Source organism: Neoarius graeffei, chromosome 16 (genome assembly GCF_027579695.1).
Source record: "Neoarius graeffei isolate fNeoGra1 chromosome 16, fNeoGra1.pri, whole genome shotgun sequence".
Classification (NCBI taxonomy): domain Eukaryota; kingdom Metazoa; phylum Chordata; class Actinopteri; order Siluriformes; family Ariidae; genus Neoarius; species Neoarius graeffei.
In genome coordinates, this window is record NC_083584.1 from 23,139,854 (window position 1) to 23,157,114 (window position 17,261).

General features: G+C 40.5%; 1 protein-coding gene across 1 annotated transcript in view; it reads left to right on the forward strand.

Moving 5' to 3' along the window:
* The window catches only part of cndp2 (carnosine dipeptidase 2), a 67,159-nt gene that overhangs the window by 28,420 nt on the left and 21,478 nt on the right, over positions 1–17,261 (forward strand). Inside the window, exon 4 of the mRNA XM_060942656.1 lies at positions 961–1,123. Coding sequence (XP_060798639.1) covers positions 961–1,123 — 163 coding nt within the window. The remainder of the gene's footprint in view (positions 1–960; positions 1,124–17,261) is intronic.

Consider the following 17,261-nt stretch of genomic DNA (forward strand, 5'->3'; position numbering starts at 1 on the left):
GCCTTCACAGAACAAGTGTATTTATGCTGAGAGTAAATTACACACAGTAGGACTCTAACTAATTAGATGACTTCTGAAGGCAATTGATTGCACTGGATTGTATTTAGAGGTATCAGAGGACAGGGGGCTGAATACTAATGCACACTACATTTTTCAGATTTTAATTTGTTTAAAATTTTGAAGACCATTTATCATTTTCGTTTCACTTCACAATTATGTGCTACTCTGTGTTGGTCTATCACATACAACCACGAACTTAGTTTGAGATTAAGGTGGAAAAATGTGAAAAAGTTCAAGGGGTATGAATACTTTTTCAAGGCACTGTAGGTGTGAAAGTGAGTGTGAATGGCTGTCTGTTTCTCTGTGATTGGATGAGCGTGCCAGTCTATGTCAGCTGGGATTGGCTCAAGCCCATCTGTGACCCACAATGGATAAGCTGTGTAGAGAATTAATGAAAACCTTGGAGAAACTAGTTGTACACAACCATTTTGTTACCTGATCAAAACAGTATAATTTTTTTTTTTATTGTATCCACATTCACTGGATATGAGCAATCGCACGCTCTGATAGGCTACTCTACTACTAGGCTATCGGCTCGTATACCGTGAGTAGAGAAAAACAAAATGGCGGAGCATGTTGCTGAACCAAACGAGGATGAAATAAACTCTACTCAAACAAAACCCCAAAAAAGCAACAAAAAATAAAAATGCTCCGTTTTCTCACAATCCAGTGAATGTGAAGATAAGTTATTCCACTCAATCTCATCGTACATGGCTTATAGCCAAACTCGGTGCTACGTGCCTCGTCAGCTATCAGCTCATGTACAACTCGATTTTGCGGAACTGTTAAATATTTATTTATTTAGAATGTTTATCACTATGCTGTTCCCGAAAACAATGTAAGTCTTTATTGAAACTAAAAATGCAGTTAAGTTTGGTCTTCTCTTTGTGGTTGTAATAGCTGCACAGTGGTGAAGAGATTCCTCTTCCTCCTATAATCCTGGGCAGGCTCGGCTCAGACCCAGGCAAGAAGACCGTGTGCATCTATGGGCACCTGGATGTCCAGCCTGCACATTTGGAGGATGGTTGGGACTCCGAGCCCTTCACTCTGGAGGAAAGAGATGGTATGGAGAACTGAATTGTCAATCAAGACTTGAGCTGTGTCTGAAATCACTCACTCATTCACTACTCCCTACTCACTATCAAGGGAATTCTGTATAGAGAACTATTTCATGAGCTCACTGATAAAATGGGGAGGGGGGAAAAAAAAAAACACTTTCGGACACTACTCTGCCGCGCTGTTATTTACGTCATTACTGTCGCACAATTAAAGTGTAACAGATCGGTCAGCTGGTGGGTTTTCAAAATAAATGCATGCATTTATTTTTTTTGCGGTCTGGTTTCCATCAAATCCTGCACTCTGATTGGCTGGCGAGCGGGTCCGTATCCTACGTTACGGACCTCTGGCGACTCACTCGTTCACAACAACAAACATGGTAGACTTTTTTTTTGTCAACATTTCTTTTTTATATATGATATATTTATAAGTATCAAAAATCTTATAAATTTTTGCCAGCATTTCTCAGGAGAATAGCGTTAATTTTACAGCATGGACAGTGATGACAGTGTTCACAGCGAAAGCGAGTTTTACTACTGAGGAAGAAGAAATAAAAAAACATTTCAGGAGAAAGCTAAAAACCTCTAACTTGCTAATGCTGAGCAAAAACATGGCTGAATCCTGAATGACTCAATTTTGTATAAATAGGGGACTACAGTGCCTTAAAGTATTCATACCCCTTGAACTTTTTCGCATTTTTCCATCTTACAACCACAAACTTAGTTTTTATTGAGATTTTATGTGATAGACCAACAGAGTAGCACAATTGTGAAGTGAAACGAAAATGATAAATGGTCTTCAAAATTTTAAACAAATTAAAATCTGAAAAATGTAGTGTGCATTAGTATTCAGCCCCCTGTCCTCTGATACCTCTAAATACAATCCAGTGCAATCAATTGCCTTCATAAGTCATCTAATTAGTTAATAGTCCTACTGTATGTAATTTACTCTCATAAATACACTTGTTCTGTGAAGGCCTCAGTGGTTTGTTAGAGAACGCTGAAGAACAAACAGCATCATGAAGACCAAAGAACTCACCAGACAGGTCAGGGATAAAGTTCTGGAGAAGTTTAAAGCAGGGTCAGGTTATAAAAAAAAAAAAAAATCCCAAGCTCTGAACATCTCAAGAAGCACTGTTCAATCTATCATTCAAAAATGGAAAAAGTATGGCGCAACTGCAAACCTACCAAGACATGGCCGTCCACCTAAACTGACAGAGCGAGCAAGGAGAGCACTGGTCAGAGAAGCAGCCAAGAGGCCCATGATCACTCTGGAGGAGCTGCAGAAATCCACAGCTCAGGTGGGAGAATCTGTGCACAGGACAACTAAGTCGTACACTCCACAAATCTGGCCTTTTTGGAAGAGTGGCAAGAAGAAAGCCATTGTTGAAAGACAGGCATAAGAAGTCCAGTTTGCCAGAAGCCATGTAGGGGACACGGCAAACATGTGGAAGAAGGTGCTTTGGTCAGATGAGACCAAAGTTGAACTTTTTGGCCTAAATGCAAAGCGTCATGTGTGGCAGAAAACTAACACTGCTCATCACCCTGCACACACCATCCCCACTGTGAAACGTGGTGGCAGCATCATGCTATGGGGATGCTTTTCTTCAGCAGGGACAGGGAAGCTGGTCAGAGTTGATGGGAAGATGGATGGAGCTAAATACAGGGCAATCCTGGAAGAAAACCTCTTGGAGGCTGCAAAAGACTTGAGACTGGGAAGGAGATTCACCTTCCAGCAAGACAATGACCCTAAACATACAGCCAGAGCTACAATGGAATGGTTTAGATCAAAGAATATTCATGTGTTAGAATGGCCCAGTCAAAGTCCAGACCTAAATCCCATTGAGCATCTGTGGCAAGACTTGAAAATTGCTTTTCACAGACGCTCTCCATCCAATCTGGCTGAGCTTGAGCTATTTTGCAAAGAAGAATGGGCAAAAATTTCAGTGTCTAGATGTGCAAAGCTGGTAGAGACGTACCACAAAAGACTTGCAGCTGTAATTGCAGCGAAAGGTGGCTCTACAAAGTATTGACGCAGGGGGGCTGAATACTAATGCACACCAAATTTTTCAGATTTTTATTTGTTTAAAATTTTGAAGACCATTTATCATTTTCGTTTCACTTCACAATTATGTGCTACTCTGTGTTGGTCTATCACATAAAATCTCAATAAAAACTAAGTTCGTGATTGTAAGGTGGAAAAATGTGAAAGTCCAAGGGGTATGAATACTTTTTCAAGGCACTGTACATAGGTGGCAAAAGTAGTTGTTTTCCTGCCATGGAAGTGCACTTGTATACTGAGGAGGAAGCCATTTGCATTACAGCTGTGAATGAGGATTCAAAATGACGGCTCACCTCAGCTCAATTTTCCCTTTAGGGCGCTCTCGTTTTCTGTTAGAATTTGGTAAAGAAAAAAATATTATTTACCAGCTTAAGGTTGGTCCGTATGATGAAATAACGTGACCTTGGCCTTGAATACTGACCTCGGTCCAGAGGGCCTCACTCAGTACTTTCAAGACCTCGGTCACGGTATTTCACAATATGGACCTCCCAGCTGCTAAATAACATGTATGCATTTTTGTGATAAATCCATATTACATGGGTGCAAGTTGTCCGGCATGTGCCGGAAGCTTTTTTTTTTTTTGGTTCTGAAAGTGTCATTTGTGTAAATCCGTTTTTTTTTTGGGGGGGGGTGCTCTCTACACCGCTCACCGACGGGCGGTCCTGACTAGCCCGTTGTTTCATGGTGTTATAGATGTGTGATCATGTTTCACGCACGTAGCACGTTGTTCGACCAAATCAACACAGCTATTCCAGTGTATATATTGTCAGACCCTCCAGGATTTCGTGATGTTGCGATTTGCAACATCAACACAAATTCAACCAATCCCCGTGAATTCAGGGCGGTGTTGCAATTATATCCAATCACCGCAACTTTCCCGCAAATTTGACCAATCGTTGGCATCATCTTGAGGTGACCTCGACAAACTACCTTCCGCGTTTCCATTCAAGAGCAGCAGCATGTGCGAGTCTCAGGAGAGACAGCCTGCACACAGCACTAGTATTAAGGGGTGTGTTTTTCCCCCCCCCGATATGAAGGCTGAGGCATTTCCTTTTAAATTTGAAGTCCGTGTTTATATAGGCTTCAGTTCTTTAGTGTTACTGAAAGTGTGTTCTGTTTACAGTGAAGGACTGTGTGCACTTTTTTTTTACATAATACAAGAAATTAATGGATGCCAAAATTTTGCAAAATGGTATTTTATTTTCCATTGTCTAGGCAGCTTCAGCATCATACTGAGATTCTGTTCAAATTTTTTTTTCCTTCTATGAAGCCTGAGCCATTTATTTTTAGTTTATAATTATTGTTTAATTTAGTCTTCATGAGAGACTGCCTGCACACAGTACTAGTATTAAGTTTTTTTATTTTTATTTTTTTCTTACATGAAAGCTGAGGCATTTATATTAAGGTAACTTCATGTTGTGCTGTGAAGTTCTATGCACTAACTTTTGAACCAACAGGTGCATTTGGATAAGTAAAGCCTATTTTTCTGTATTTTTGTAGTCCTGGTAATCTTTTATATTGGTAAAGTTGTTTATAGGACCATTTCTCAGTGTCTTTGTTTTTTTTTTTTGTTCTTTTAATCAATAGTTTCAGTAATAACTTAATATTTAACATCACTCAATTTTAATCAGAAAGAGAAAATCGCAACAATTTCTCGCAACTTTCACTTCCTCCCGCAATGTAAGCGCAACAAAAACCTAAAAAAAAACACCGCAACTTTCATCGCAATTTTTTGGAAAAAAACCCCACATCAGACGTTTTAGCCTGCAACAATCTCAAAAAAGGCCCGTGAAATCCTGGGGGGACTGATATTGTAAAAAAAGGCATCACAGCAAAAGCATATTAAAAATGGTTGTTTCAGCATTTAAATTAGTAGTTGCTAGATGTTTTGAAATATCAAGCCTTGTACTTGAAATGTTATTTCAGATGAATTGGTAATGTATTAAACATTTGATGTGAATATGCAAATCATATAACTATTAATATTAATGTTTGCATGAGACAACCATTTTAAATGTTTTTTTTCAAGCCCTAAGGGGGGCTCACCCCCTTTGTAAACACCCCCCCCCCCCCCCCCCCCCCGCATGGTTGCGCCATGCATGTCTGACCTTGTCAGACTTTTCAGGTTTTTTAAATTTTATACTTGCACCCATATTATAGTGAGCGCATTTCCCACATTAATAAAAATAAAGTACTTTGTCTGCTGCATCTTTCAGTTCTTTTAAATCGAGGCTGAATGCTTTTCTTTGCCGCTGCCTTTTTATTAAATCAAATTTGAGGCTTTTGATTAATTCCTTGCTCTGCACTAACTTTTTTTTTTATTCTTGTATTTTATGTCTTATTCTATTTTAGATTTATTTTCTCTCTTACTATTTTTATTTGTACTTGAATGTCCGTTTATAATGTGTTTATTCCTCCGTCTGTTCACCCCCAGCACAGTGCAGTATTGCCATTTTTGCACTACAACTTATAAATTTGTCTCGTGCCCGTTGTCAGAAGGAAAAACTACTGCTATACTCAATCTAAAATACTTAATGGTCCTAATGAAACCGCTTTTGCAGCTTTTCTTTTAGTGCGACCGCAATGCATGATGTTGCTTGGTTAGTGACCATCGGTTGTACAGTGTTTGTAGTTGAGTCACTAAACCTCGAGTCCCCAGTGTTCAAGTCCAAGTCGTTAAAGAAAACTTCGAGTCGAGTCTGACACAAGCCCCACTATCAACAGGGCAAATAACATGAGAGGGTTAACACTCGCTAGTTCATCAGTCAGCAAGCCCCGCTATCAACAGAGCAATGAACATAGCGTGTCACTTCCTTCTCTGGGTGGAGTCTTGCCAAATGACGATTGAAGTTCGAGGTTGTCCCTGTTGTCTCCTCAATAGTTCTTCTACATATGGAACACATAGCAGTGCATTTTTTCCCACTGCACGAGAAGTCTGTAGGGCTTCTCTCCAGGTATTTTAGCGCCATTAACATTAGTTTGTTCCTAAATATGACGTATGAACAGGTGACTGTGCAGTCTCTTGCACAAAATTTAGTCTAAAAATGAATGTAGATATAAATATCTTATGCCAAATTATTATGGCATGTTAAAAAAAAAATTAAAAATCTGAGTCCTCGTCTCCAATTTGAGTCCAAATGCAGTTAATGTACGAGTCCGAGTCATCAGTGCTCAAGTCAAGTCACGAGTTCTTAAAATTAAGGCACGAGTCGGACTTGAGTACTACAAGCCTGATTGTACACTACTTTTCACGACGCATTGTGAGATACTATGTCCGCTATATAGAGTGTAATAATCAGGGCTCGAAATTCGCGGTGGTCCAGTCGCCCGAGGCGACTTAATTTGTCATTTGGCAGGTAATTCCGGGCTGGCTAGTTGAAAATAAATATATATGAAGCGAAGATTCAGACTAGGGCTGTGCGATATATCGAATATACTCGATATACATCTCCGAAAATTGTGTGAAATACATAATTATATCGTAACTATCGAGTATTTTATGGTCATCTGCCGACTTGCGTTTCTTTCATGTTTTGTTGCATTTGTTTAAAACCTTTTCCGGTGGTTTTCTCCCTGTTCCTCAGGCAGTAACGTGAGAGGCAAAAAAAAAAACCAATGTCATGCACTGGCCAACCAATCCCAGGCAACATCTAGGTGCTGAAAGGAACTTGCGGGAAGATTTCCTAGTTTCGGTTTACAGCGCTGACTCAGTTCGTGCAATCGCTGGTGTTGCGTAGGCTACCGTGTAAGCTCTGTCAATTTCAGCGACAAATTAAAAATGGAAGCGGACGAATTGGTTCCTAAAAGAGCTAGTAAGGGGTCAGTCATCTGGCATTTTTTTGGATATCGCGAGGAGGACGTGGAACAGCAAATGCCAGTTTGTAAAGTGTGCAAAAAAAACCTGTCATCACGAAAGGCAGCAGCACTACAAATATGTTCCATCACCTGAAAACTCACCCGGTACAGTATGAAGAGTCTCTTAAACTCCGAACTATTTGCCCACGAGCTAAACCCCCCCCCCCCCCCCCCCCCACGAGCTAAACAAATGACCATAGCGGCCTCGTTCCCCAAAGCCATCCCATATGAGAAACCGAGTCAGAGATGGAGAGCTATAACGGATGCAATCACTAACTGCTTCATTGCCGAAGACATGATCCCAATTAGTATAGTGGAAAAAACAGGCTTCCAAAAATTACTAAACACTCTCGATCCCAAATATGGGTTGCCTGGTCGCAGACATTTTACAGAGAAGGCAATACCGGAATTGTACACATCTGAGAAGCAGAGCCAGAAAACATTCAGTTCAAAAGTGTGCAAAGAGAAATTGTTTTAATTTTTTTCAAGTTTATTCCTAGTCAATATGAAGCTCCTAATGCTTTCTCTTTCGTAAATGGTTAAATACAGAAAGCATGTTGGACATGTTTTGGGTGCTATAGTCATGATGGTAAGTATATTTGTTTTCAATACTCGTACACCAAGTTGCCAAGTTTTCCAATATATTATTCTTTGTTGATGTTATATTATGGTAGTCTGGCTAACATGACCTGCAAAGCTCTCCGAGCTATTGGTCTGGCCAAGATATTAAGCCCAACCGTTTCCCAGAGCCCGTGGTTGACCCGCCTCCCTGAAATGCCTGTTTGCTACTGGTCGAAGCCAGAAAAGGCTGTGACGAAGCTTAAACCAATCACATCACTCTTTCCTCTGACGTATGCAACGCGACGGGGCTAACTGGTAGATTAAACTCTTACCGAAGCCGGTCGGGAGCGAGGCGAAAACATCCTTTCAATAAATACCTCCAGGGCTGCTCTTTGCTCCGTTTTCAATGAGAACTTCCCGTTGAATGCTTTCAATACAGCATCTGTGCGTAATAGATGCGGAAGCGTGAATGAAGCTCTTCCGGCATAGATTCTGTAAACAATCTATGGCTTCCGGTCGCAGTTCTACATCAGTGCCTTGAACACGCCTCTACCCAGGGCTGTTGGAGATGCTCAAAGTTGATTGGTTCCCGATTTTTCGGGAGCTTGGAAGAGCTGTAGATAGCTTGCCTCGCCAGACTAAGCTCGCAACAGGCCCTCATGTTGCGTCATGCTTAGGATGGGCGGGCCCAGGCTAATATTATGGTGCTCTGTGTTCTCATTTATGTATTTAATAACAGTATCAAAATACTCAGGTCTTGAAATAAACGCACATTAGTCATGAACAATGGTAACTACTCTCTTTGTGTTATTTTTGACAGAAGTAAAATTCATACATGAACAAATTTTGGCTAGTTGATTTTCTGTTTGGCTAGTTACTTTGGAAGGTAACTAGTCTGGCTGGCTGGTGGAAAAAAATATGAATTTCAAGCCCTGATAATTCTCGTGATACGTTCAGATAGCACTACAAAATGGCGAACTCAGGATCTAGTCCACTACGTAGTGAGTGATTTCAGACACAGGGTAGAGGTTTTAAAGTGCATTAAAATTCAACAGGAATGAAAGTCTTCCGGAAATCCAGATATTTGACAAAACTCTTGAAAATCTCTGGTTTTCCGAATGGAGAAATTTTATTTTTCGGATTTTTCGCGTTCCTAGACATGCTGTAAAACTTCGCATCATCCTTGCATGGGTGCAGTCCTTAAATAGCCCAAACATAGTTCATTGATTAAAGACAGGTGTTCTTTGTTAACGGCGCGTGTGCCGGAGCTTGTTAGGCGCGCACGCCCAAGGCGCGCCTTCAGGTGCACAAGCTAAGGCGTGCAGGACTGATGCCGTTCTGCGCAACACAATCGCACTAGAAAGCATGTTCAAGCTGCCAGTGTAGCTGCAGTCTTTTTAGTTGCGAATTATGAGCATTTTCTCTTGTTAATAATTCGCCATGTCAAAACAAGCAAAACTTTCCTCCTTCTTTTGACGTGAAGAGAGGTAAGCAATTTATTTTAATTTTTTATATATATATATGTGTATGTATGTGTATATGTATGTATATGTATATATGTGTGTGTGTGTGTATGTATGTATTTTATTTTTTCCATCAAAGTTGCATTTTGTGGTTTTGAAGCTAAGTTTTAGTGCTGTTTCTAGAACACATCAAGAAAACGTGGAAGAAACAGCAATAATGGAAGAGCTGGTTTCTAATGCCGCTTTTCCACTACAAATGCGGCTGTGCGGTGCTGAGTCGAGCTGAGCGGGGCTGTTGGAGTTGCATTTCGACTACAACCGCGCTGAGCCGTGCTGGCTGGAAGTGGGTGGACACATTGGGTGGAGTTAGCGAAAGTGGGTGGACGTTACGTGATGTCGTTAAGCAGCGCAAACAGTGACATCAGTGAGCTTTTAAGCGGTAGTCTCACGACCCAAATAGTAAACAAACATGGAGGACATGGAGTCGTTAGTGTTGCTGGTCTTGGTGCTGTGGCTTGTTGTCACCGACAACGCCAACAGATACTGGCAAGAGCGTATAGATGAGGCGAGGCACATAAGGCTTCATAATTCTCGTAATTCTTCTTCCGGGTTTATGGTGTTTACAGATCCCAGCGTGCTCGCGGGGCGTGTGGGCATGTGAGGACACTCCTCCTCACCAATCAGTGCACAGGGAAGTGTCTGCTCACGCCCCCAGCCTCACTCGGCACGGTTTGGCTCGCTTCAGCCCCACTCCAAAACGGTGCGAGTTTTAGGGGCTAAGCAGGGCTGAAGCGAGCTGAGTCGTGCTGTTTTTTGGTAGTCGAAACGCGAGCCGTGTCAGGCTGAAGCAAGCTGAAGTGAGCTGAAAAAGGGTAGTGGAAAAGGGCCATAAGCTACCTAAAACTAGCAATGGTAATTTATTTTTTGTTACATAATGCACTCAGGCTGCCAGTCAGTGTGTGACACCCACACCCTACGCCCCTGATTTACATGATAAATTTGGTATTCATTGGCGTGTTTAAATTTAGACAATACAAACTAATGTAAACAATTGGCTTCAACTTGCATAAATATGAATTGGAAATGTTTAGTTCACTTTAGCTTATGCAAACGCACAACTCTACTAAAAGATTGATAAATGAGGCTCAATGTCCCCAACATTGAAACCTGAAAGCTTTAGAAACTCTAACAGACCTTTACTTTTTAACAGTGCTGTTTTGGGATTTTGCTGAGTTTACCTTCAACTGTGATAGTTTTTATTCCCCCCCCCCCCCCCCCAAAGTAATGAACTGTGTAGCAGGAAAATCACTGTATTTTCTAAATGCACTCCTGAAAATTACTCATTAACTAGGGGAATTAAATTTGATATTTTTGACATGTTAATCATTAATGTACATGAAAGAAAAAGGCTTAAAAGTTGTACCTTGTTTTAGTGAAAAGTACTAAAATGCACTAGAATGCAGGGTTTTGCGTGTTACTTTTATTAAAATATTTTCGGGGGATGTTGCGCCCCCCCATATCTTAGTTTGACTTTCAAAAGTTCAGGGTTTTGTTTTTTTTTTCTCTTTGCTCCACTTTCATCTCTAATTCAAGTTAAAAATGATGTACATTCAGTGAAGTATTGGACTGTACAATACTAAGCATTACTGTAATGCTTGGCTATGATGCAGTAACATTTTTCATTAAGGTTCCCTTAACTGACATTTTTCATACATTTATTTAACCTTGAATTTGAGGATTTTTTTTTTTCTTCACTGTAAGTAACATGGACAAAGGAACTTCTTTTAAATAAACCAAATAAGTCATATAACCAACATTTTGCATGAAATAGTGTTCATATCATCCATATGTAACACGAAGCCCACAGTGACTACTAGTCTAATCTACACATTGCTGAATGAACATGTTTCATACCTGAAGCTAAAAGCAAGTGATCATGTTGGAGCATGCTATGACTTGTGATTTAACTTTGTGCTAATTTATATCCACTTATTTTTAGGCATAGAATGGACACATTACTAAATCCAGGCCGATTTCTTTCAGTTATTTAAATGGCAATTAATACGTGTTAATATTGAATACGTATTAATATTTCCGTGGCGTCCGTCCAGATTTCCATTCCGATTGTTTTGTTTGAAAGAACTCTTCACTCTGCACAAAACTTGGTCGTTTTGTCAAATTTTTTGCTAACGAGTTAGTAATTAGGCCAAATGAATGAATTTTCCAGGCATCTCACTAGAATTGTACCTCCTCTCTAATTTCTCATCCAATTCCAGTTCTGATCGATGTTTTGGGTTGATCTTCCCATGAAGAACAAAACTTGGTCATCTTGTTTCTTGATTTTCCTGTTGTAAACAATTTTAATGTTTATTTTCAGTGAAATCTTATCTCCCTCAATTCTCAATGGAATTCAGTTCTGATTGTTTTGTTTGAAAGAACTTGACCTTCTGCACAAAACCTGGTTGCTGTTTTGTCAGATTTTTCCTAACTACTAATTAAGTCAACTTCACAAGTTTTGGGACTTCTCATTGGAATTCAGAAGTCCCACCTCCCTCAAAATTGGGAGTGTTTTGCTTTAGGCACTGTTCCCACCTCCCTCAAAATTGCTTCAGTTACACCAATACTAAAGAAACCTGGTCTAGATCCTCTTTCACTGTGCAATTACAGACCCATTTCTAATCTCCCTTTCTTAGCTAAAGTAATGGAGCGAGTTGTAGCCTCTCAGCTTCATACTTTCCTTGCTCATAATGATCTTTATGAACCCTTTCAGTCAGGCTTTTGCAATATGCATAGCACTGAATCTGCTCTCAAGAGTTGTTAATGACCTCCTGCTCTGAACTGATGCTGGTCATCTCAATGTCCTTGTTCTCTTGGACCTCACAGCTGCCTTTGACACTGTACATCATGAGAGTCTGGAAATGAGTGTCTCTTCTTCTTTTGCTATTACTGGCTTAGCTTTAGCCTGGTTTCAGTCATATCTAGCAAACAGGCAACAGTTCATCTCTATTGGTGTTCATAAATCATCCACGGTTACTGTTGCTCAAGGTGTGCCTCAGGGTTCTGTCTTTGGTCCCCTTCTTTTTATGTTTCTCCTATAGGCCAGATTATTTGTAACCATGGCCTTAACTTTCATTGTTATGCTGATGACATGCAAACCTACATCACTATCACCCCTTCCATAACTTCTGTCCAGCTGCTAAGGACTTGCATCACTGACCTTAAGCAATGGCTGCATAAGAACTGCCTGAAACTCAATGCTAGCAAAACAGAGGTTCAATTAGTAGGTACCAAAAGACAGGTTCTGAACTTCTCCAATTTCACTATTGATGATGGTGTCGTCCATTAGTCCTTCCCAAGTTATAAAAAACCTTGGAGTTCTCTTTGACTCCACCCTTATGTTTGAACCCCATTTTAAACTCATTACTAAGAATGCTTTTTCATCTCTGCAATATTGCACGTCTCCGCCCTCTTCTCTTTGAAACTGATGCCAAAATGTTGGTTAATGCGTTTCTTTTCTCGTCTTGACTATTGCAATTCTCTCTTATGGTCTCCCTGCCACATTGCTCAATCGCCTGCAGTACATCCAAAACTCAGCAGCTAGAGTCCTCACACTCACCAAGCGCACTGCTCACATCACTCCTGTTTTACAGCAACTGCATTGGTTGCAGTTATCTCTCGGATTAAATACAAAATCTTGCTTTTAACCTATAAAGCTCTTCATAGTTTCTCCCCTTCCTATCTGTGTGAGCTAATTAATTTGTACTGTCCCTCCCGCTCCTTCAGATCTTCTGTCTGTGGACTTTTGACTGTCCCACGTTTTAAACTGGCATCTATGGGTGGCAGATCATTAGTGTTGCTGCTCCTAAACTTTGGAACTCGTTACCACAATTGCTTTGTGACTGTTCCACTCTCTCTTCCTTCAAAGCTAACTTGAAAACTTTCCTCTTTACCTCACACTACTCTTCCTAGTGTGGCCTTTTGTGTAACTCCTGTATAAAGTGTCCTTGGGTTTGTGAAAGGCGTTATATAAATTGAAATTTATTATTATTAAGTGTCTCCTCCCACAGTTCTCACCCGATTTCAGTTCTAATCGATGTTTTGGGTAGATCTTTTCTCAGGGAACAAAACTTAGTTGTTTGCTTTTCCTGTTGTAAACAATTTGTTTACAACATTTATTTTCAGTTAAATCGTGTCTCCTCCCCCAGTTCTCAGTGGATTTCAGTTCTGATTGTTTCGTTTGAAAGAACTCAACCTTCTGCACAAAACTTGGTCATTGTATTGTCAAGTTTTTGCTAATTAGTAATTAGGTCAACTTAACACCATTTTCTTTGGACTAGAATTGTATCTCGGCCAAGTTTACATTAGACCGTATCTGTCTCGTTTTCTTTGCGGATGCACTGTCCGTTTACATTAAAACGCCTGGAAACTCTGGGAAACGGGAATCCGCCAGGGTCCATGTATTCAATCCAGATTGTGTCTGGTCCGGTGCTGTGTAAACATTGAGATACGCGGATACGCTGTGCTGAGCTCTAGCTGGCGTCGTCATTGGACAACGTCACTGTGACATCCACCTTCCTGATTCGCTGGCGTTGGTCATGTGACGCGACTGCTGAAAAACGGCGCGGACTTCCGCCTTGTATCACCTTTCATTAAAGAGTATAAAAGTATGAAAATACTGCAAATACTGATGCAAATACTGCCCATTGTGTAGTTATGATTGTCTTTAGGCTTGCCATCCTTCCACTTGCAAGTAGTATGGTAAGTGACGCGCATGCCCGACATGCACTGAGATCACACACACAGAGCAGCTCAGTCCCAAATCACTGCTCGTGCGCTTCACTCACGCGCTCTGTGAGCTGCGCAGGGCCGGAGTGCGCACCCTCCAGAGGGCACTTGCTGTTCAGGGCGGAGTGATTTGGAGCGCAGGATTCCTGCGGAGCCGAGCGTATCCATGTATTGGTGTTGCTGTGTGCACGCGAATCGTGTATTGGTGTTGCTGTGTGCACACTAATCGTTTTAAAAACGTTAATCTGATGATCCGCTGATAGTCTAATGTAAACCCCACCATAGTCAGCTGGGATAGGCTCCAGCTTGCCCGCGACCCTGTACAGGATAAGCGGCTACAGATAATGGATGGATGTAAACTTTGAACAGCTTTATATTTTTAAAATCTGGACAGTAATTTATCACATTTAACGTTTATGGGAGTTTCCTCGTCACTTTTTCCACTTGTTTGCTCATCAGGGGTCTACATCTAGATCTAGAAAGCTCATTTATGATGGTGTCTATTATTAAAAGTGCTATAGAAGTAAAACTGAATTAATTTGACTTGCATTGCAAACCTCGTACCTGGTTATTTGAAAATATCCAGGGTTTTGAAACTTAAAAAGGTAAAATCCAAGCAAACGTTTTTCTTTAAAATACATTTTAAGGTGGTGTAGTGGTTAGCGCTGTCGCCTCACAGCAAGAAGGTCCGGGTTCGAGCCCCGTGGCCGGCGAGGGCCTTTCTGTGCGGAGTTTGCATGTTCTCCCCATGTCCGCGTGGGTTTCCTCCGGGTGCTCCGGTTTCCCCCACAGTCCAAAGACATGCAGGTTAGGTTAACTGGTGACTCTAAATTGACTGTAGGTGAGAGTGTGAATGGGTGTCTGTGTCAGCCCTGTGATGACCTGGCGACTTGTCCAGGGTGTACTCCGCCTTTCGCCCATAGTCAGCTGGGATAGGCTCCAGCTTGCCTGCGACCCTGTAGAACAGGATAAAGCAGCTAGAGATGAGACATCTTAAGGTCACTAAAATATTGGGTCAGGGCTTTGTGTTAACAGTAATAAGTGGATATGCAGCTAGAAATTTCTGCTGATGAGCTAATATAAAGCTGATGATCCAAAATCCAGCAGGTGACTCGAGACATTTTGATTTTCCTTCTAATGAGAAAGTCAGCAGTCTCGTGACGGGTCTGTCATCTGCTGACGGGATGATAAACCCCCTGCAGCGGTTTCCCTTTTGCTCGTGATTTATAGTGCAGAAACTAGTCTCATGACAGTGACCGCTCTGAAATTGCACAATCAGCTTCTGCATTGTCTGCATGTAGGATTTTCCAGTCGTTAGATTTGCGACGTGTTTGATGTATGTAAAGAAGAAAACGTGATTGTGTGCTGTTACTGGAAAGTGGTCAACATCAGGGTGGTGTGATGTGGTTCAACTTTAAGCAAAGTTGAATGGGTTTTTTTTTTTTTTCTTAGAACAGCACAGTCCGGAGTTTTTAGATCATACAAATAATATATACTTGTACCACAAATGCACAGTGATTTTGTGGTACGAGTATATTGTTTGTATGATGTCACTTTTTACTCAACATGTTAACCATTTATTGGTGTGGATATTATTGTGGAATATCTTGAAGACTTTTTCTGTTTCTTTTAACAAAAAAAAACCTTCACTATATCAGCAATTACACATAATAACCCTTGCAGGAAAAAAAAAAACTATTTTAAATTAGTGAAGAGGTCTTTTGATTGTTATAGGTACTTTTCTTTTTTTAGAAAATTTATCAAAAACCTTCTGACCAATCGAAATTCAGTAGAGCTTGGTATAAATTATTTTATGGGCTCTTTTTTTTGAAACCATTTAATGTCTTTTTTATTTTTGTTTATTTAAATTAGTGAAGAGGTCTTTGATTGGGTAAAGCATTAAACAAAACATGCACCAAATATAAGTTTGCACTTGCTAGTGGTTTTAGATTTGAATAATGGCTTTTTTTTTTCCTTTTCATGGTCTACTGTATCAGATGTTCAATATCATGGTAGCTGAATGGAATATATCTGATGTACCACGAAAAGCCAACTATTTATTATTATTATTATTATTCAGTGTGTTTCCCACAGAAATTTTGGAGACTATGGGGGCAGCCCATTTGGGGGGGGCGTGTCCGGTTGAATTGCAGGGGTGCGCGGGGGTTGTTTAAAATTGAGTGATATGTTAAGTTATTACTGAAAAACTATTGATTTAAAAAAGACACTGAGAAATGGTCCTATAAACAACTTTACCAATATAAAAAGATTACCAGGACTACAAAAATGCAGAAAAATAGGCTTTACTTATCCAAATGCACCTGTTGGTTCAAAAGTTAAAGTGCAGAGAACCTCACAGCACATGAAGTTACCTTAAAATATAATATAAATGCCTCAGCTTTCATGTAAGAAAAAAACACTATTAATACTAGTACTGTGTGCAGTCAGTCTCTCCTGAAGACTAAATTAAACAATTATAAACTAATAAAATAAATGGCTCAGGCTTCATAGAAGAAGAAAAAAACAATTTGAACAGAATCTCTCAGTATGATGCTGAAGCTGCCTAAACAATGGAAAATAAAATACCATTTTGGCAAAAACGTTGGCATCCATTAATTTCTTGTATTAAGTAAAAAAAATATGTTGCCAGATACTGCTGATGTTTTACAGCCCAAAATATGTTCAAAACCTGCCAAAATGCACTTAAAACCGCCCAACTGCGCGGCACATGCTGCTTCTCTTGAACGGAGGAAGTAAGGTGGAAGGTAGTTTGTCGATGCCAACGATTGGTCAAATTTGCGGGAAAGTTGCGGTGATTGGATATAATTGCAACACCGCCCTGAATTCGTGGGGATTGGTTGAATTTGTGTTGAAGTTGCAAATGGCAACTTCATTGCGAAATCCTGGAGGGTCTGATCAATGTGCTCTTCATGCGCCTATAAAGCGCAGTAGCGTATCCTAAATGTCACCACCTCAATCGTGTCAAAGGCTACATAAAGTTGTATAAACTTACCTTAACATGTAGATGCAGACAGGATGTAGCTAATCAGAGTTGTCTCCTCACGCTGTCTCAGATAGGCAACGCACGCAATGTCAGACCGGGTGCGCCAGTGTCACCGTGTGGGTGGGCGCGGACTGAGACTGTAGCGGCCCAAATTAGACTATGGCGGGCCGCCATAGTCTCGTCAATGTGTGGGAAACACTGTTATTATTATAATACATCCACATTCCTTTCAGGTGTTCGTGTCTTTCTCTTTCAAAATTCTCTCAAGCTTCTGTATTGAACAAAGCAAACCTGGCAGCCATGTTGGTTTACAAATTGTTAGTCACTCGCTAGTGCGGAAACTTTACATCTCCTCACATTTTTTTTTTTTCCCTAGTTTTTCAATGTCTTGGTGTGTGGGCATTTTTTTTCTCTCT